Source organism: Osmerus eperlanus, chromosome 27 (assembly GCF_963692335.1).
Source record: "Osmerus eperlanus chromosome 27, fOsmEpe2.1, whole genome shotgun sequence".
NCBI lineage: Eukaryota > Metazoa > Chordata > Actinopteri > Osmeriformes > Osmeridae > Osmerus > Osmerus eperlanus.
Window position 1 is genome coordinate 7792782 of NC_085044.1, and position 21845 is coordinate 7814626.

The window sequence follows — 21845 nt, forward strand, 5'->3', positions numbered from 1 at the left end:
CTCAATTTGGAGACGAGCCCACTTAATTTCCAAGACCTCCTCTTGGTATTTAGCATCCTGTGTCGCTGATTGCAGGGTCCTGACACCAATGTAAAACTCAGATGCAGCATAGTTTGCACGTTCACCTTGTCTTTGCATCATACAATGTAGCCTACATTGAAAAGTACTAAAATAAGTAGCTTATAATAAATGTAAAGTTTTCTGCAGCGAGAGAAAATATTTTTTGTGTACCGTAATTCGTCAATTATTTTGGTTAACGTTTTAATTTTAAAGTCTTAAAGTTGCGTCAGAAGAATCACATTTCAGTACAATGGACAACGTCTTGTTAAGTGCAACTTAAGAGACACGTACGATGGTTCTCCTTACGAGCATGTTCGGGAAACGCACGTTAGAAATAACGATGGATCGTTATTTTTGATCGTAGAGAACCCTCGTAACAGCTACGATCCATCGTTATCGGGAAACACAGCCCTGGTCAAAAATGATGGTACCCCTAGAAAAGATTGAAAATAATTTGACCATAGGGACATGTTAAACTAAGGTGTGTCCTTTAATTTGCATCACAGGTGTCTTCAAACTTGTAATTAGTCAGTCTGCCTATTTAAAGGGGTGAAAAGTAGTCACTGTGCTGTTTGGTATAATGGTGTGTACCACACTGAACATGGACCACAGAAAGCTACGGTGAGAGTTAATTGTTGCAGGAGATTAGAAAGAAAATTATAGACAAGCATGTTAAAGGTAAAGGCTATAAGACCATCTCCAAGCAGCTTGATGTTCCTGTGACTACAGTTGCACATATTATTCAGAAGTTTAAGGTCCACGGGACTGTAGCAAACCTCCCTGGACGTGGCAGCAAGAGGAACATTTATGTCCCTGTACTGACTGTAAATCGCTCTGGATAAGAGCGTCTGCTCAAGACTAAATGTAAATGTGCTGCCCAGTGTCAGAAAGCTTGGTCTCAGTCGCAGGTCATGGGTCCTCTAACAGGATAATGACCCAAAACACACAGCGAAAAACACCCAAGAATGGTTAAGAGCAAAACATTACTATTCTGAAGTGGCCTTCTATGAGCCTGGATCCTATTGAACATCTGTGGAAGGAGTTGAAACATGCAGTCTGGAGAAGGCACCCGTCAAGCCTGAGACAGCTGGAGCAGTTTGCTAACGAGGAGTGGGACAAAATACCTGTCAAAAGGTGCAGAAGTTACAGAAATGGCTTGATTGCAGTTATTGCTTCAAAAGGTTGTGCAACAAAATATTAAGTTTAGGGTACCATCATTTTTGACCAGGCCAGTTTCATTAGATTTTTTTGTTGTTATTCTGTTGAACCACAATTCAAAAGCAATGTCTCATTTTCATTTGTTAATTTTCAATACATTTTGATTTATTATTACTGTCAGTTTCAAGTTATTTCAGTGACCATTGTGGGTTTTTCTGTCTTTAACGAGAGGGTACCAACAATTTTGTCCACGTCTGTATGTGTGACACAGACTGATGTCCATGATGTAGGGCCTGACCACCGATCAACCTTGACTGGGATTCGACAGGAAGTGAGATAAACTAAGATGTTCTGTGCCAGTTGCAGGGAGACTACAAACCAACACACATCTGAAATGACAGGGAGCATACTGTACATCTATTCTATAGAACTTTATTTTGTTTCTGGCTGATGAACTGCATGTCTGGGAAAGTGCTAAATGTAATAAAAAATTTAATTCTTAACTTGCAGTATCTATATTACCTGAAAGCACCAGCATGTCTATATCAAACCCATGAATGTACACAAACATTCATTTCCACTAAAGAACACAGAGAAATGGAAAGCACAGAAACAGAAAACCAGTCGGACATTGGTTTCTACTGTTTTTATTATTTTTATATTAAAATCAAGAACAGAATCAGACTAACATGGTTACAAGCAGAGCAGGAGAGTGCCGACTCCTGGCCGATGCCCTTGAACTGAGATAAAGAAAAAATGATAAAAGGAAAATTTAATTAAAGAGGCACGACTCCACAAGCTAACATGTTATAGTTGATCCAGGCTGGTCTAACATACAGGACAGTACAACTCTTCCCACAGAACAGCTTCCTCTTACTGTGCCTCTAAGAAATAAAGAAGAAAAAAGAAATACGAAAGAAAAATACGAAAGAAAAAATATTAACAAACTAAAAACAAATTAAGTGAACCAGAAAAAGTATAAACCCAGCACAACATTTACACAACATAAATAGAACGGTCAAAGATACTGTATTTTCGAACAGGCATATATGTGAACTACAAATATAGACATCGCTAATGACAATAATAAGAATAGGAATAACAATAGGGTCAAGTTACTGTTAGATTCAGCAGGATATACGTTCGCAGTTTGCTTAAAGAGATCACCAAGAGGTCTAGAACTGAGCACTTAGCAATGATGTACAGCCTTCCTACCATAACTAGTGGTCCTACAGGGGGAACACACACACACACAGGACTAGCTACGAGAAAATTCCATGCTAAAAGTATCTAGTAATATACCATACAACACCAGAATCATTACAACAAGGACATGATCTTTCTGGATGGGTGAGGCTTCTTACATCCTCGTTGTATGAAAAAAAAAAAAGTACATAAAAAAAGTACATTTTGTACATAAAAAAAAAAAAAAAAAAGTTTTCTGGAGAAACAATTATGTCAAGTTGTCAATATTCTTCACCACAAATAATGAAGTGTGTTACTTTATTATTTAAACCCATGCATTTTGGCAAGTTTGGAAGGAAATGTAAATCATTGCAGCGTGACGAGGATGTGTTGTGGTGGTGTTATTATTTAGAGTTTTTATTATTATTATTGTTGCTGTTGTTGATTTGCGTTTATTCGTCTGCAAGTGTCTCCTGTACAAGAGAGAAAATCCCAGACAATTCAGTGCAGGGATGAGGTCTCTGCCCACCAGCCCTCCTAGCCTATTATGGCTTCAGCAGTCAATCATAAAGCTACAACACTGCCAGCCTCTGAGATCTTCTGAAGTAGCCAGTCACAACACTTAAGCTACACCACAAGCCCCTGGACCGACCTCACTTCAACATTGCTGCCTGCAGCCAACAAGGTCTAGCCTTGGATGGAGCTTGCAGAGAAGCAGGAAGTAAACCTGAGGCTGGAGATACGCCTTCCAAATCAGAACAATCTCTACCTGCCGGACCAGCATGCTCTTTCCTCTCTGCTCCTGATGACAACACAGAGCACTCTACAGGGCATCCCTCACGACAGGGAGGAAGTAGGCTGACTCGCTTTGGACTTCAGCACCAAAAACCATTAGCACCAAGAGCATCATTAGCAACTCCTAGAGCACAATTTAGCTCCTCACCCCGCCACAGAAACCTTCAGGAGTCTTGGGGTGAGGGCTCACTTGATTTTTATCCTTGCCACGCCCTGTTTTGTTTGGAGAGATACCTCCTGCACTATGGATACAGTTAAAACCAATTACTCTCATGTTTCTATGTCCAGGTTTCGACAATGCAGCCTCTACTGGTCTTGTTTCATTGGTCAACTGATTTTTTTGTTTAGTTATAGAAGAGCAGTAGCATAAGGCCATCTGAACATGTCTGCATGATTATGTGAGTACGTGTGTGTGTGTGCATGATACTGCTCCAGGTAATGCTAGCCCCCCCAATGGGGGACAGAGAGGCACATGTATCTTGCGGGGTTCTGAGGGACACAGTAGGTTGGGCCGGGCAGGACGTTCTTAACTGAGCAGGTCCAGGGCTGTGGACAACATGTCAGACAGCAGCAGCTCTGGAGAGGAGCCCTGTCAGACAGCTGTAGACGGGTTCTCAGAATGACTGATTAGGAACGACTTGAGAAAAAGCACCAGCTTGTACCCCCTTCCACTTTTTCTGAGAGTTTAAGCGATTCCATTGTTTGACCAATCTGAGCTAGCTAGAGAGCTCTGCCTCTGTTGGAGCAGAACGTATTTCTACTCCATTGGCCATGCCTAATAGACACAAACCTGATAAATATTTATTTCTTACAAATGGACAGATAAGGACAGAGTAAATCAGGAGTGGCATTGCCAAAGGGCACTGACTAGAAACACAAGGCAAAATATATATTTTTCCCTCTCTGAAGAATTCAAAATTGTGCAACAACGTACAAACTCATTGGAGCATAAACATGTATAAAAAAATTATGAAATAAGAATAGTTTCAGAGGAATAAGGACACCAACCGAGCAGGCTTTACACTTCAAACACTACATCTTCAGAATCACTAAAGCACTTTTTGTAAAGGCTCTCTTCCTCTGTGACTACTGAGTTCCCCCTCATTCTAGAGCATTCTAGAGCTTCCTTCATTATATATATTTCTACACCCAAGGCTCTGCTTGAACTGGCCTGTACTCTCAGAAGGAAGACTACATTCATCTCTTATGAAAACGACAAAGCAGCATCAGTTTGCAGCACTAGACTCCTGGACTGCAAATAGTCCTGAAACCTCTTAGCATAGTGGGCAGAGAGAGGGGAAGGAAGGAGAGAGGTCTGGTCCTCAATACAAAACACCCAGACTTGGAAAAGGAGAGGGTGCAGATCAAGTTTGGATTCTCATCGGTTTCAGTAAGGCACCTGGTTTAGCAGGCATTGTATTAAAAATAACGTTTGACTTGTTTATTCTCTTTTTTACTTGTGTAAAACCAAGTGCAAGGTGGCTGTTTTGTTATGATCGATATAAGAAGGAAAGCCGTGGCGCAAGCTCTGATTATCGGTCGTACCGAGGCCTCTGACCCCCCAACCAGGGTTGAGTCCCTGCACCTACCGAACACCAAAACCTTTATTTGTCTTTCAAACTTGTGCTCGTTCAGACCCTGTTGTCCTCTGTCTAGCAGACAGACACAACAGGTAGCCTGGGACCCTCACCCTTCAGGTTGAAATGAATACTGGAATACCCCTTGCACAGGTGGGAATCTCAGTCTACACAGATATACATCAAAAATAGCAGACGCAGCATTGTCATAGCCCGCTGCAGATACGAGTCTGAAAGAGTGAGGCGGGCTATGACATGAAACACAATTCATCAGGAGCCCTCCAGAGTGTGTTACATAATCCAGCCTGTGTTAGTGATAAGCTTTCATAGGGTGATAACATTTGATACTTGTGTGTGTGTGTGTGTGTGTGTGTGGGAGCTATGGTGTGGGAGAGAATGCGGGGCCAAAGTCTTCAGAATGCTTTTTAGAATGGGACACCCCCCTGACCAACATTCCCTTGTTCCGTTTGGAATAGAAGACGATGGGAGCAGAACCTGTAGAACATGGAATGTTGGCCAGGAAGACCCGCAGGAAGTCGAGAGCTGGACACCAGAGAGCCTAGACTATACGAGGGTGTAGCCGTTAAAAAGTTGACGCTTGCAGTTTCCCCCTCCCTGCCTTGCACATGCTGCTGCCACATGCAGAGCTGTGATTGGCTGATAGCCAGGACAGAAAATTAATTGTTTGTATACAAGCAAGGATCACCACAGTACAACTATACATACTGTAATGGTAGCCTCACAGCAAGCCCAATTGAATTTGTCTCCAGGTTCACCGTGGCTTGGTTGAAACACAGAACTAGGACAACGTCAAGTGTGTTTCACCACGGAGACGATATAGAATCTAGAATGCAGATGTTTCGTCTGTCTCTATGTGTGTCGCTATGAGCCAACCCCAGTAGCAGCAGCAGCATTCTACAACACAGGCAACTTCAGAGCCAGGAAGCATAATGTCCCTTTCAAAGAATAATACAAATTAAAAAAAGATTTAAAAAACAATGTCACCCATGTCTATAGAATATAAAGAAAACTACGGTAGGAATATAGCTCTGTTTATAAATCTATTGGCTGTTTGTGTAGAGAGCATTGCACAATTTTTTTTCTCACAGACAACTCCATAAACATATATAATATTGTTATTTAATGATGAAATAAATGGCGATCATTAATTGGAATACATAAATATATTTTCTTTTGGATATATTTCATTACACGTTTCTCATAGAAGGATGGTCATAACCCTGATTCACTGCACACCTTTATGGATTCAGGTTTATTTGATTATCAGACGAAAGTAGCACACACTTAACTTACACAACCTACTAGATTTGTATCTATCTGACTCTAGTTGTTAGGTTGATAGAGAAGAAGGAATAGTTACTGGCGTTGAATAATCAACCCTGTCCTGGACCGCTAAAATGCCACAGAGTCTTCTGGTTTGTAAAGTTGCACAGCTCGCATCCATCATGTTAACTGTGAAAATCTGAAAGAACACGCTTTCCTGCCTCTGCCTCATACCAACAATCCCCCCCCCCTTCCCCTCCCCCCCCTCTTACTCTCTCCCTACCATATCAGCAGGTCCCCTCGCTTCACCCCCATTTGCCTTTTGTGACCCCCCAGTGGAGAGCTCACTGTTAATTTGAGCCAATCAGGCTTAAGTTTGTTGTTGTTGACAGTACGATGTAGGAAAAAAGGTTGGCTGGTCCGGTTGCTATAGGAATTCCACCAGTAGCAATCGGCCAATGGCCATCTTATTTAAGAATGAACGTTTTTATCGAAAGAGAAAAGGCAAGTGTGTCCGGATTGAATTTCCATTGCAATTGACTTGTCTTACAGTACAGTGATAAAAGTTTAGCTGCTGAGGCCTGGTATGGCTCCTCAGTCCCACGCCCCCCCCCACAATGTTTTTTATATTTTTCAATTTTTTCAGTACAAGTCACAAGTACAAATCAGTTTTTAAAAATTATAACAATAACAACCCCCCTCAGGCAAAGGCCACGAGAGAGGTGTCTACACTGTACAACAACCTGAATAAAGGAGCCAGAGCAGAATTAAAGTCTTTCCATAGGAAATCTCTACTGAAGGCAAATTAACCATGACATCATCAGTCATATGAACGAAGGGGCCTTGGAATAAAACCATCTTGTTGAGACCTGCGACACTGTCCTGTTAACGACCTACTACACACATACTGTGCCAGCCAGGTAATAGACTGCTCCAACAGTCTAGACCAGGTTATAGACTGGGCTGAGACTGTTGGCCAGGTTAAAATAGTCAAGTACTTCCTGCAGCATTCACACCAGGCCGATTAGCAGCAAATGGAAGGAAAAATGCTTTTCTTTTTGTTTTTTTTCCTCTTTTTTTTGTTGAACAAAGTGCTTTCTGTTTTTCATACATGTAATATAGAATATATACTTTACATTTAACATTTAGAAGATACATTTCAACGTAATAAGTCTATATACAAAACGAAACACTATAAAAACAGGAAACAGTTAAAGAATGTTTCAACCACTACCTAAGGCTAACATAAAAGTCTGATGATGTCATGATGGACATCATGGATATCAACCATTCTAGTTTCACTCATGCGCCAGATCCCACCTATGTTTTAATCAGAATTCAAAGATATCTTGGTCAGCTATTTAGTCAACTGGACAGCGCAGCAACCTTCACACTCAGCTTCCTCAAACCTGGTCACAACTGACGCACATTCCTCAACATAAGACAACAGCATTTAAGTGTAGGTTTTTCTCTGCGTTGGCAGACTGCTACACTTCTGGGCTGACTGAAGCCTCGCCGCATTTTCTACGTTTACGTGGGGACAGTCTGTGGGAAACTGGTGTTAAACTTTCCATGTCCATGAGGGTCTGCACAACGGCAATTTCGTCATCAGTCCACGCGTAGGCTCTGTATGGACATCCGTGAACCTCCAATAATCTATGACATCCTGCATGGCCACTACGCTTCATGATGCGCTATGCAATGTACTGCGCATGTGTGGAACACGTCCTCCAGGAAGTAGTATAAACAGAACACTTCCGTTGTGTTCACAGCTGTCCACAGCTGTTTTTTGGAGGGGGGGAGTGGGGGGACATTAATTCCTCTCTTTCTTCTTTGTCTCTGCCTTACTGCTCCCCTTTCCTGATCGTGTCTGTGCTCTCCTCACCCTCCCCCAGTTCCCCATCACTATTCAATTATGACTGAGGGTCTGTCAGCCTCTGTCTTTCTGTCAGAGAAACCAGAATAATGTCATCCATGATATTCACTACCTAGCTATCATGTCATGAAACTAAAATATATTAACCTAGAGTAGGACTCCTCCTCCTCAATTTAATAAACACAGAGTAGGTAAAGGCAAACAGTACAAAAATATCGATTTTTTATGCTTCTCAAATTTTTCCTCAACTTTTTTTCCTAGTGTGAAGACAGAGCTTAGAAATGTGTCATGCGGTACTAATGTATCAATCTGAAAAAGTGGCAATTGATCGTATACAGACGGATGTATGCATGGTTGAGATGTAGCGACGTACATACTATGGACACGCAGAATAAATCAAACATCTAGCTGTTATGTGTTTGCATCTGTCCTACCTACATTGATGAGTCATAGTGACATAGCTTTTGGTTATTTGTCGTCAAACAAGCAAATCAGAAGCCAATTCATCTAAGCTTTCAACAATGCAGTTGTAGAACTACAAAGGTTGTCTACCTTTGTAGAACAACTACAACGTGTGTGCTAGAACATGTAAAGTGGTGTGAGGGTTCTCCTCGGTGGTTCTCAGACCACAGTTGCTCAGAACCCGGCTTCAGTCCAGCCGACTGACTTGCAGGGCAAATGGCCTCCTAGTTAAAAAGTTGATGAACGCTTCTCTCTATTCAGAGTTGGACCCACGCTAACTTCACAGTTCAATGAAAATCCCTGGCCCTACCATATTTCCTACATTCAATACGGTATCAGGTAAGCTGTGCAAAACCTTACTTTGACTGGCTAGTCGCCATTTTCCTTGCATTTGTCTTTGGTACAAAAAACAATCAAAATATACTGTGCAAACATTTTTCTTTTTTGTAACTCTTACTCAAATAGTTCTAGTTTGAACCCACCCAACATCCCCCCCACCCCTTCCCTCCCTCATTCCCAAAGTACCAAAAACCAAAAGTTATTTTTGTCAGAGCCATCTTCGAAAACACAGACTCTGTGGCATATATCTACAGGTTCCATGTTATTATATACATTCAGAATAGCTTTTTCTTTTTAAAAGAGAGCTGAAATATGTGACAAACTGATGTAAGTTTGTCCCTCCCTGCCTCACTTCCTTGCTCTCCTCATGGTCCTCTGTCTTCCTGCCCCTTGGGCAGTTCTTAAATGACCTCGTCTCAAATACAAGGCACAATGAATAGAATAGTACTTTTAGCAGATACCCAAGTAAAAACAGCAAACTAGGGAACCTATCGAAATAGCAGCCCTCTAATCCCTATGATGCGATTGGAGCAGATGGGCTTTGGAACATTTAGGACACACCCCCAAGAAACAGGTTGTTATACAGAGATATATTACATCTTCACACAGAAGCTCCTCCCACACACAGAGACGGGAGGGTTCCAGTCAGAACCCTGCAGGAGAGCCATTTGCAGAACCCTATGGAACCATAATGGTGACGAGCAAGTAGAACCGGTTCTACGTCAGACCTGGGTTCAAACACACAAAATCCGATCAAATACTTGAAAGCCCATTAGTTTTACCTCAAACTTTTTACATTAGGGCCAGTTCCATTGGTATCTTTGCAGTGGAATAACTTAAATTATGTACTCTCCAAGTATGTGACCGTGGGTGTGTGAGACCCAGGCCTGGTTCTGGGACACGGTTACCCCAGGAGAGAGCACTAGACTGGAGGCAGCCCGTCATAGCCACCGGGATGACTAGTCTGGAGCCTCTGGTTCAGACACATGTCTAACAGGAAACACTGTGGAGCAGGTTGGCATATGTGGCTGTACATCCCCTCAGTTTAGTGGTGGGGCGCTAGGCTGGGGGAGAGGGGCAAGACATGTGGGAGGGGGCAGGGCACGAGTGGTCTCAACAGTTACCATAACCCCTCCCCTCAATACTGCTCACCTGCTCAGGTGGCTTCTACAACAAGGTTTCTGATTGGAGGGCTATGACCCTACCATATTTAGGCTTTTCAGATAGCAGACATTGCTTCCTGCTGAAATCAAAGATTTCTTCCACTCGTGAGTCATGACTGCGCCCTCCTACTTGCCATGCCTTCCAGCTGGACGCTTGGACCGCTAAAGGAGAAGGCGAAACCAGGAAGTATTCCCCCTCCGCCACTTGTGATTGGTTGCAGAAAGGTGTTACATCATGGTGATATGAGGAGCTATGAGAAGATCTGTGGTTGCTATTGGAACGTCTTACCACATGCACAACATGGCGACTGACTCACACACTACTAAGAGAGCTACTGGGTTTCCCTACAAGTGGGTAGTGTGAGCACACACACACATACACGCACACAGGGCCTCGGCATGTGTCCCACACTCGGCAGGAGGTGGGGGGTCTGAGAGGGGGGTTGGGGGGGCATGCAGAGGGTCATTGTTACAGTGTGGGACAGTGCGTTGAGTGACTGAGGCCCCTCCCCTCGGTGGGCGGGGCTTCTAAACCTTGGAGGTGGGGACTCGCAGGCCGACCAATCCGCCAGTGGGATCGCCCTTCCCCGTATTCTCCAGGATCTGGTTGACAAAATCTGAAGTCTGCCCAGCAACTGGTGCTGACACTGTACACGCAGAAGGAAGAAACTGTTACTGTCACACTTTAGCAGCAAAGTAAACACAACTAGAGAGGGTACAATTTCTGGGGAAATTGTAGGGTGTGCTTGCTTGCGTTGGTTGCACAGGGGTCCGTTTTATAATGACATTTTTACAACTGATATTTCTGTATATTTTATATAAAAATGCATAGGGCCTACTTATTATTTATAAAGATTACATAGATTTAAAAGCATATTTTTTTTGCTGCTCATTTACAACTCAAAATATGAGTGAAGTGTAGAATGAAATATGATCTTCTCATTTCCCCTGCAAGAGGCAGCCTCATAGCTGAATCAACGAAGAAATTTGGCAGACCGGTGTAAAAATTGACCTTATCTCTATGACTTAAACGTCCTTTTAAGTTTTACCTTCTTGTGATATTTTCAGGCATTTAGCCTACTCATATTGCATTCATTCATTAATAAAGAACCCCCTTTGAAGATTATTCTACGACGTTACCCGGCAGTAGAAGATGGAATCGCGATTCAAACAGTACCATCTGCTAACTGAAAATATGCCCCCCAAAACGTAAATAAGCTTGACATTTATTTAGTGGAAAATCGCTCATTCATAAAAAGCTCACTGGTAGCGATCATTGTCAGTAACAACGCAAAATGCGATATAGCCCTGTGTGGAGAAGCTGCCCCGGTAAATTCTACTACTACGGTACAGTACTAGACTACTGCTGTGTTCGTCTTGGTAGCGATTGCGTTGGTTGAATTGGATTTAACGTTCCGTTGTACGGTTTAAGATGAAATTAATTATTTTCATGAACAGATTGACAACGTTTAGGCTGTGGCAATGAAGTTCAGGTTAGTAGTTAGATAGACTTTTGATTTAAGTAAGGGGAGTGCCGAACATGTTCTGTCGCCGTTTGACTTCCTAAACAGCTGTGTAGTGTAGATGTTTTTGTAGTGTGTCTCGCGTAAGCTACAGTAATTTCACCAACAAATCGTTTACTAATTTCATAATAAATCCTACAACGAAAATGTATATGTGAGGAATGTTTATTTTAACGATTGAAAACAGATAACGCTACATCATAGACCACTGTAGTATGTGTTGCCCGGGCAACACAGGCTAATGTCATGATGCTAATACTTCAGTGAAATAGTAGACTACTGTTTCCCGAAAGTAGATGTACTTCCTTAATAATATCAGCTTATACTGTACATTACACATCACAATTGTGTGTCATATCACAAAGTAAAACGAGTAAATAGTTATCACCCTGGCCTCTTTGCTTGTGGCGTTTCTGCAGCTGCCTTGCAGTAAAGCTATAGTTAGCCTAGCTATCCCCAAGTTAACAGATGCGAAACGAATGTTCTTCCAAAGGTAGTCACGCGTGTTTTCGTGACGTTAGTGACGTTAGTAACGTCAGTGACTGTGGCTAGCAAATTAGCCACCGTTAGCTTCACTTTTCGCCACAAAAACTTAACTTGAACCTAAACCATGCAACGGAACGTAAATTCCAATAGAAGCAACTCAATCGCTACCAAGACGAAACTTTTGACACCTACGTTGTCTATGTAGGCCAAATATTGACTGAGTTTTAGGGGGGCAAAAAAAACAAAAACAAAGAATAATAATAATATATATGTGAGAGAACAAAGGTTGTGCTCTCGCCGAAGGCTTGAGCACACCCAATTAGGTAGAAGTGTAGTTTTGGTGTGTTTAGATGGTAGTCATATGCACGGTCTCCACACAAATAAAGAAAATGCACAGATCAGGGTTCTTGAAGGTTTCAGTAAGTCATATTTAAGACCTTTTTTACATTTTAAGACCATAAAGATTGAAATTTAAGACCTACACGACACATTACCCCCCAAAAAAAACTTTTTTAGACCTGACTAAATGAAATTTAAGACCTCGGATGAAAACTGGCCGTTTTTAAGACGTTTTAAGGCCTTGAATTTTAAGTTCCGAATTTTAGACTTTTGAAGACCCCGCGGGAACCCTGAAAGATGAGCCAAAATATTTTTACCACCTGCCTAATAAGCTCTTGGTCCTCGACCTGGACTCTACAAGACCCCTGGAGGTGTACTGTAGCAGGGGTCTCCAATCCTGTTCCTGGAGAGCTACCTGCATGTAGGTTTTTGCTCCAACCACACTTATTTGATCTGATTCAACACTAGTTACCTGATCAACCAGCTGATTATTCGAATCAGGTGTGCTAGATTAGAGTTGGAGTGAAAACCTACAGGCAGGTAGCTCTCCAGGAACAGGATTGGCGACCCCTGCCCTTTAGTATCACCAAAACAATAGCAGCCAATCCTTCTAGTCCTGTAAGTTACCCGACATCTCAGCTTCAAGACCTGTTTCGAACAATCTACCCTGTCCTTGACATCTGCCCTTGTTTGGTGATGATCAATGTTATTGGCTTCACCTGTGAGTGGTCATCATGTTTTGGCTGATTGGTGTATATATACAGATGTTACCCTCTTAATGTGATCATTGCCTTGGCAAGACGAGTTGCATTATGGGATCTCCCCCCCCACTAATTTGAGCACAAAATAGTTTTTTGAGCTTTATGTAATATAAACATTAAGTTGGACTGATATTGTTATTTTTGATGAATGTATTGACCTATGAATATTAGTATATTTACCTTGAATGTATCAGTTTTGGACAAATTTGTGCAGAGAATAATAAAACTAAGGCCCAATACCCCCCTAAACCCTTAGACGTCACCTGCTAAGTGGATGAGTGCAAGTGGCTGCAAGGGCTCAAAATGCTATAAATTGGAATGAGACAGCACTTTGCTCTTTAAGAGTGGAATGCTCTTTACTGAGGTACCTCACCTCTTTCTGCTTGCATGGTTAAAACATTCAACCTTGACAATGGAGGATATGAAGGTTACAAAGGAACAACTAGGAAACCATATTGTTAGAATGGAATAATTCGTATCCGTATATTATGACTTGGTTGAGGCTACACTATCTCCAGGCAAGCCAGTGATTACTCCTGAGAGAGCGAGCCAACCATAACATCCCCTTACTGCTGATAGGAAAATCTCCCCTCCCCTCCCGCCTCATCCCCACCTCTCCTCTCATCACATCCTCCCCTCATCCCCCTTCCCCTCCTCTCCTCTCCTCTCCAGGCTTTCAGGCATGTTGCAGTAACAGAGGCGTAAAGAGTACTTTTTCCTCAAGTCTATCCACAAATTAGTGTGAAGCCTCTGTATGCAACTGTAAGCAAAATCCCGAGTGGGCAATGAACCCCGATTCCAAACAACGCCATTGGTCATTTTTGCCCAAGTCACCGTAAAAAATAAATAAATAAAAGAACGTTCACATTGTAAGCATATTACCGCCCCCTATTGCTTACATTTGTAGCTACACCCATTAAGCAACGCATCCTCTCTCAAAGAGGGAACACTCAAATTAAGTTGGTAACATCAGTATATTCATCAAAGTATACAGACTATATAATACACAGTATGAATATACCAGTATCTGTATTTACCTAGAGTTTCTTTGATCAGTCTGTCCAGGGTGTCGGCCATGTTGGAGCTGTGGTGGGATGAGTCATGGACCCGTGTCACAATCTCTTCCTTTATGGCGTTGATAACGAACAGCAGGCGATCTGAAACACCAGTCACCAAACACGGGAAGAAAAACAGTCACCTCACGTTGCCACAGTAACTTATGTTTGCCCGTCCCGCTCTGGTAACCATAGTAACCTACCACCCCGGTAACCATAACAACTTACCACCCCGGTAACCATAGTAACATACCATACTCGGTGCTGAGACCCCACAGCTTGACCTTGTTGGCCTCGTACTGGGCCTTCTTCTTCAGACGGCACGCCCTGGACACACACACACACACAATGGAATACAACATATTACGTTAAAACAGACAGTGTTGCACGTCAGAAGAAGCCACGTGTGTAGAGCAGGGAGAGTAAAGAAGAGGGCATGCCGGTCACCTGGACGCCAGCTTGTTCTTCTCTTTGCGGGAGCGCGGCCGGGCGGTGAGGGGCAGCTCGCTGACGGGCGTCAGGTCGCTGATCACCTTGTTTAGCTTCCTGAGCTCCGTGCCGATCTGCAGCAGCTTCCTGGGGTTGGGCGTCAGGTCCTCCACGTCTGTACGACGAGACTTCTTCAGAGTGTACTTCCCTGTTCGAGCAGCCAATCACACAAACAGCCCAGTCACCTCCTGACTCCTGGCCTATCAGGGGGTTTTCTCCCCACAGCCAAACACTTGTGATCACAGACATAATAAAGAGTAGACGCCGCATCGACCGCTGCTGCCTACTGGCGTTGACGAACCGTGGGGCCGCCATCTTGGAACAGGCAACCGCTCCACTCAGTGTAATCTGTTTAGCTGGGGCAATGAGCTGTCAGCGCATTTAATTAATCATACTGAACTGAATACCGAACTGATTTTCACGCGGTTTGCTTTGCTGCAAAGGTCATACATGTAGCTATGATACAGGACATGGTTATTCTTTTCGCAAAATACAACCAATAGTATGGTAATGTTAAATCTTACTTGTGAAAAGTAAGTGTGTGTGTGCTAACCGTGGTGAGGACCGTTCCTCTGGTACATGTTGCTGGGCAGGGTGTCTCTGTCCCACTCGGAGGGCTTGAGCAGCCGCTCCTGCTTGCAGGGTGTCAGCTGCTCGCTGTACTCCCAGAAGTAGCGACGCTTCCCCCGCTTCCTGGACACGCCCGCCGTCAGTCCCTTCACGTCCTCCACGATGTCTGTGTCACAGCCTGGGGGGGGGGGGGGGGGGGGGGGTAGGGAGAGGCAGAGTAGCAGGAGAGAAGGCGAGGAGGAGATAAGAGGGAGGGAAGAAAGAGATGAGGAAGTAAGGGAGAAAGGCAGAGAAGGGGGAGACAAGGTGAGGAGGAGACGAGAGGGAGGAGGGGGAGAGAGCGCCCAAAAAGGAAGAGTGAAAGATGAAGCTATCAGCCCTCTTTTATAGGATGGGAGATGGGATATTAGTCCCCCAACGTGTATGAATATGTCACTGACTTACAGTATGTGACACACACACACAAACTACCTGGTTCAGAGAAAGCATCGCTCATATCGTCATCTTTATCAGCCTCATAGTCTTCATCCTCCTCCTCCTCTTCCTCGTCATTCTCCGACAGCTCATGCTCACTGCCGAAGCCTTCATCGTGGTCTTCATCTTCCATTTCCATCTCCTCTGCCTCAGCCTCCTCTTCCTCTCCCTCCTCTCCCTCCTCTTCCTCCTCCTCCTCTTCCTCTTCCTCCTCCTCCTCCTCCTCCTCCTCCAGCTCAGACAGGGCCTTGCCAGCCAGTCTGGCACGAGTGAGGAAGACAGAATAGTTGTGCTCTTCCTCCTTGGTTTTCTCTAGTGCTGCCTCTCCCTCCAGACTCTCATGCCCTTGCCCCCCCTGCAGGCTCTGGCTTCCCCCAGCCCCGGGGTAACTGAGCTGGGGGGGCACGGCCCCAGACCTGCCCAGGGAGGCAGCAGGCATCTCCCTTCGTGGAGCCAGCAGGCTAGCTGGGCCGGAGGCCACAGTCCCGGGTGCAGCCACCAGGACGGGGCTGCCCGAGGTGGAGGCCTGGTCTTGGAGGATCGGAGGGGGGCCCAAGGGAGGGTCCTCGTCGGCCTCCGTCTTCATGGGGGGTGCCTCAGCATGGGGACCACGGAGCGTACTGATGCGCACCTTGGCCTTGCGGACGAAGTCAGAGCTGTTCAGGGCCAGGGGGAACATCTTTGTGCTGGAGCCCTGGATCTGGGCCTTGGAGCGGGTCTCCGTGCTGGAAGGAACTGGACAGGTGGCCTTCTGGAAGCCGTCAGGGAAGTCTGGGAGAGGGCTGCGGGCAGGGGGGGCAAAGGAGGGGGCCAGAGTGGGGCCAGGGATGGGGTCATGGCGTGTGGGGCCAGGGGTCTTCTTGCTAAGGGAGGGGTGCAGGGGCAGCTCAGGGTGGTAAAGGGTGTCACACACGGGCTGTGAGTCCTCTCCGTTGAGCTGGGCCAAGGTGGGGGTGCGCCCGATCACCTCCTCATCCTGGTAGGGGCTGGAGAAGTCGTCCAGGCCGAGGAAGTCCACCTCCTTGGTGCCCCAGATATCACAGCTGGTGAGTCGGGTGTACCTGTAGGACCGCATTATAAAAACGATGCAAAATTCTTTGGAACACCAATACAAACAATCAAGATCAATCAATTGATAAATCAATCATGCAACTGACCTTGTAAGGTCCTCCCAGTAAGTGTCCCACTGTTCGAAGGTGGCGCTGTAGGCAGGCTCTGCCTCCCCCAGGTCGGTCAGACCCCCAACCTCCACCTCCTTACCCTCCCCCATAGAGAAGGCCTCCTCCCTGGGGCTCTGGCATGCAGGCATGTCCTTGTCCTGGAGTGGGATAGCACCAGTTACACTCACTAGTCATGATGTCATATATAGTAATTCATTCATTTAGCATGAAGCAAGTTTATCCACAGCCACGTACAGGAGTAACCTGGGACCTGTAGATCTGCTGTCCAATGTTGTACTGAGCTATCCCCCCCAGTCCCTGACAAATAACCAGATGTGTTAAAAGAGACTACAAAGTTCTCTTTTTTTGTTGCACTTGATATGAGATATATATATATATATATATATATATATATATATATATATCTTTGATAGTTACTGTTGCATGGTCCAATCATCAGAATGATGTAATGCTGTGCTTGAGGTGATGTTACTGTTGCACTGTGTCTGGTTAAAAATGCCTAGACACTAACCTCTGGAATACTTTTAGAGCTGAGCCTAGATTAGCCTTTGGTCCTAGATTTGCAAGTAGTTACTTTATTTGTATGTCACTTTGGATAAAAGCATCTGCTAAACTAATAAAATGTAAAAATGTGTAAAAATGCAGTGTCTGATGTCATCGAAACATGTTCTCTTCCATATACAAAGTTGAGTAGCATACTGTGTTCCCTGTCCCTGGAAGCATTCCAAAACAGGTTATTTTTTGGGTTCTAGGTAGTCTTGTCACAATACCATTTTTTTTTACTTCGATACCAATACCAAGTTTAGTATCACAATACTCAATACCGAAACGATACTTGAAACAATACTGTCAGGAATATTTATCTATCAAGCATTGCACAGTCAGTCGGTAAACAAGATAAGAAAGCTTTATTGCTTGCGGCTGGGCCCACAAGGAGACAAAAACATCACACGCCATTGTGCTACAAAGTTTGTCTGCTAGCATGTTGTGCTAACAGTTACATCTTCAACTTTTCCAACAGATACTGATTCGATACCTAATAGATCACAAACAGACAGTCCACAAGGATTGATCACATTTTCAAATTAAAAGTTTTTTAAGAGCCTTTTCAAGAGCCTTGTAAGTCAAGTTGCAAGTCTCAAATTTGTTTTTCAATTGCAATGCTATGTTTTCGCAAAATTTACGATGGGAGTGTGCCTTCGGCCGTTCTGTCTGACAATAGAGCCACTTTGACATGTAGCTAGCTCGTAGCCCTACTATACCATTTAGCTAGTGACCATTTTAAAAAGCACCAAAATTAGACCCCCAAATAACTGTAGCATAATATATTGGTTGTTTTGGAACTCATTTTCTAATATGCTTGCTTACGATACAGTAGGGTAGGCCTGACATACATATTTCACCATCCTACCACCTAGCTAGCCAGCTAGCTTATTCGCTAACCTGACGTTTTTGTACTCGGCGTGTAGGTCTTGGGTCTGTCGAGGTGCTTGGCGAGGTTAGAAGTATTTCCTCCCTTGCACGGCACTTTTATAGCACCTTTTACAAATAGGCTTCGTAATGTCGTGGGTTTGCCATCAGCATCGGCTCTGTAGGCAAAGTAGTCCCACAGTGGACAGAATCGCTTAGTCTCGTTTTATCTACAAGTACCGAACATTGTGAAATGCTAATACCGAACCGTTTTTTACAAAAACAATATCGAAGCGTACCTCAATTTAGGTATACCGTGCAACACTTGTTCTAGGTTGTGTGTGGATTCTGGTTGGGTTCCGTGCATGTTATGTGCTCCAGCTGAAAAGAACCGGGACTCACCAGTTCATACATGAAATCAGGATCGGAGCTGTTGGCCAGCAGCTCAGTGCTGGTCAGCACCTGGTCAGCAAACGTGTAGTTCTGAAACGCGTCCCCAAAGGGAGGCTCCATCCCAATGATGCTGGGCTGTAAGCACATAGACTAATGAATCATGCTGAATAACTCAACGTGGACGGAATCACTCACATGTGAAAGGAACTGAATCGCTAAGTCTGAATTGAAACATCAAATAGATTAAATCCAAGGTGATTCTCTGTACCTGAGGCATTACAGAGCAGCACTCTGTGTTCCTGTGTTGGAACCTCTCAGCCACCTCTAGAGTCCAGCCGTGTGTTGAACGTGGACCACCAGAGGACAACTCAGAGGACAACTGAGCTCAGAGGATGGATACAGGTGTCTGAAGTTGCCTGGGTCTGGTTCGTGTCTAGACCTCTCTTGAATTTTGTCCGGTCCTGGGTGTGGCCTCTTATGGCCTTGAAGGAGTCCGGTTCTGGGTCTAAACCTGAGTCTCGCTTAGGTCTGGCAGCCAGGGTCTGGTGTTCAGGCCTGGCTTGGGTTTCTGTTCATTTCCGGGGTCTCTGTATGACAGGGGAGAGGGAAGCGGAAACAGAAGGGTTAAACAGATCTTCAGGATGCCATAGTGTCTGATCAGATTTATCAGACAGAAGGGCCTGTCACCAACAGCTGCTTGTTGGAATCCCAACACAGACTGCACAGACACACACAAAGAACATATGGACAAATAACACACACGCAAATCTGTTCGCTGTAACAGATGGATGGGAATTGAGTCAGATCTTTTGAAACTAGGATACTTTCACCGAAGGTAAACACAAAATACACCTTAATGAATACTAATAAATCCCCTTGCCTGTCTGGAAGGCAATTTCCCCTCTGCCTACAACATTTGCAAGTTTCATTTGCAATTACCTCATTTAAATAACCAGTCACGTAACACACATCAATAGGTGGAACAACAACCATAATGACTACATTTACGTTTTTTGTTTCCTAGGATCTACCGCTTGCGTCTGCTTGCAGGCCACAGCATTTTCACAGTGTTGCACCACAGACAACTACACTAATTACCGTGCAAGTCTAATTCTTCCATTAGCAAATAACACAGAAATATGTTTTGCAACATTGACCAACTTGAAAACAGTTTAAATCGTCTAGCTGTTTATGTTGTAAACGCATGGAACAAAAACAGACAAAAACTTTCCTTGACTATAGCTAAGACTACACACTACCGCTCTGCCATCACAGCAGCTGCTGGTGAACGCTAGCTAGAGAAACATATGCGGCCCTGGGCCAAGTGTGCGTGTGTGTGTTGTGAGGGGGCTCGCTAGCTACACTCTGTAAGCCTGCGAATTGACGCCTTTAATTCCGTCTGGAACAAACGTATTACTGCTGTAAATATTACAGACAAGGACATCGAGCATCGTTCATAAAATGCATACATTTAATTTAAATCATTGGAAATTTAGGGAAAAACAACAACCGAACACAGCCTATGTCACACTGCTCGTACTTGCATTGCGGTTTAACTACCAGTACAAGAGCATAAACATACAAAATAACATTGCACATAATGATCTTATATTATAAATTAGGTATAAACAGCGACTGGGATTGACAGATATGACATGCTAAACATGCTAGATATGCTACAAAAACAAAATAAAACCTCAACCCATCACATTGAGCCAACGCCCACGTGATTCTCCAACTCTATAGGTGAAACTTCTGCGTTGTCCCGCCCCTATACTGTGGCGAATGGATAGTCGTGCTGTCAATTTAGGAGTTAGGCTACGCGTCAAGAAAAACATAACATGTATCAAGGTAGGTTGAGGACACAGCCGAGCCCCTTTTTCATGACCTTATACTGCAATCTTAATACGTGAGTAGCCTACATTTTCTAAAACGCCGACTCATAATAACAAATAGTCTTACTTAGACTACATCTGATCTAAATTAGATCTACTGAAGAACACGCATATAATTTATGTTTAAAACACGTAAAAATGCAAAAATATAATTACCACATCTCTTTTACAAAATAAAACTACGCAAATAAAACATTGTAGACAAACATAATTGAATGTCACTGTTCTCCTGAGAACCGTTGGGCTTTGTTCTTTCATCGGGTTGCATGGAATTTTCTCGCTCGCTCGCGTTCTCTGCACTGGGAGGGGGCGTGTACCCGAGAGCTGGCTGACGCGTGTTGTTTTGTAGTTGACCCATAAATATAAATTATAAGCTTAAAATGAATGGACTTCAACAGAGTAAAACTTCATTATTATGAAGATTGATATGATATTATCAACCGTGTTATTGACTCGAAAACAATAAGCAGATTATAATTTTTTGGTTTAATATGTCATGTTTAGTGTAATATTCACAATGGCCTTCTTGTCAGTTAATACACCTAGCTCTATAACAACGGCACTTCCTACTGTGTTTGTTATATACGAGTTACATATTAATTAAACTATCAGTCATACCAGCGAGGAGATTCCTGGTTATTTTTGACAGATGTCAGCAATGCAAAGCTACTACAGTACGTAACGTTAGCTCGTTAGCCAATATTCGTATTCGACGTTAAACTAAACGAACGTGAAATAAAACATATATGCAGTGACAATTAATAGAACAAAATAATTTGTGATCAAAATTAATTCAGTTTCTTATGTAAAATGTCTAACCTTTCCGAATTAAGCTGGTTTGTTCTAGCTTCCTACTACTAGCAGTATGGCCACCGTCCCTCCCCTCTCTCGGCAGCGAGATACAACAACTTAGCTTGCAAGCTAACCACAGGTCGACGCGCTCTCATCGACGAAACATTGACCGAACTGCCAGCAAAGTTAGCAAAATGGTCTTAGAAACGTTTAACTCACCATTGAAATCCCTATGGAAAAGTAGGAAATCGTGTTTGACTCGTGTATGTGCTTCTATCTCGGTAACAAGAAAGCCATCTCAATGGAGTCCACGCGTCTGTCTCTTGGTTTGTTTTGTTTATCTTCTTCCTGACGGGTTCCTGGAAAGCGCGTGACTACCTTGTCACGTGGGGGGCCCACCGACCAATCGCAGCGAGGTTTCGGGATTGACCAAAACATTGCAGCTGCAGTGATGGGGTTGCTGCACACAAACTGATAAAAATTACAATTGCATCCCACACTGTATATTGTAGGCTCTTCTATGGCACGCAATAATAATAATAATATGTAACATTTTTATAGCGCCTTTCCCGAGCTCA

At 43.8% G+C, this 21845-nt stretch overlaps 1 protein-coding gene across 4 annotated transcripts; it reads right to left on the minus strand.

Moving 5' to 3' along the window:
- Positions 1-1838: 1838 nt before the first annotated feature.
- Positions 1839-21610, minus strand: crebrf (creb3 regulatory factor). 4 transcript variants are annotated; one of them, XR_009929005.1, is made up of 11 exons: positions 21487-21610; positions 18849-19167; positions 18590-18715; positions 16754-16914; positions 15594-16657; positions 15106-15300; positions 14511-14700; positions 14317-14390; positions 14046-14165; positions 9942-10546; positions 1839-8004 (listed from the first exon to the last, which is right to left on the minus strand). XR_009929005.1 is itself a non-coding variant. In XM_062453729.1 (10 exons), exons 2-10 carry the CDS (start codon positions 18855-18857, stop codon positions 7973-7975), a joined length of 1971 nt encoding a protein of 656 aa, XP_062309713.1. In that variant the 5' UTR covers positions 18858-19167; positions 21487-21610; the 3' UTR covers positions 1839-7972. The 4 variants fall into 4 exon arrangements, 2 of the variants coding, with proteins under 2 accessions (XP_062309713.1, XP_062309712.1); XR_009929004.1 differs by having other exon boundaries at positions 9889-10546; XM_062453729.1 differs by lacking the exon at positions 9942-10546.
- Positions 21611-21845: the final 235 nt, after the last annotated feature.

Bases quoted from the DNA above. Each gene is read 5' to 3' on its own strand.
- crebrf (XM_062453728.1), bottom strand. The intron at 16,915-18,589 runs GTGAGTCCCGGT...ATCCCACTCCAG, and splicing joins CTGATTTCATGTATGAACTG to GACAAGGACATGCCTGCATG. The intron at 16,658-16,753 runs GTCAGTTGCATG...GCGGTCCTACAG, and splicing joins TACTGGGAGGACCTTACAAG to GTACACCCGACTCACCAGCT.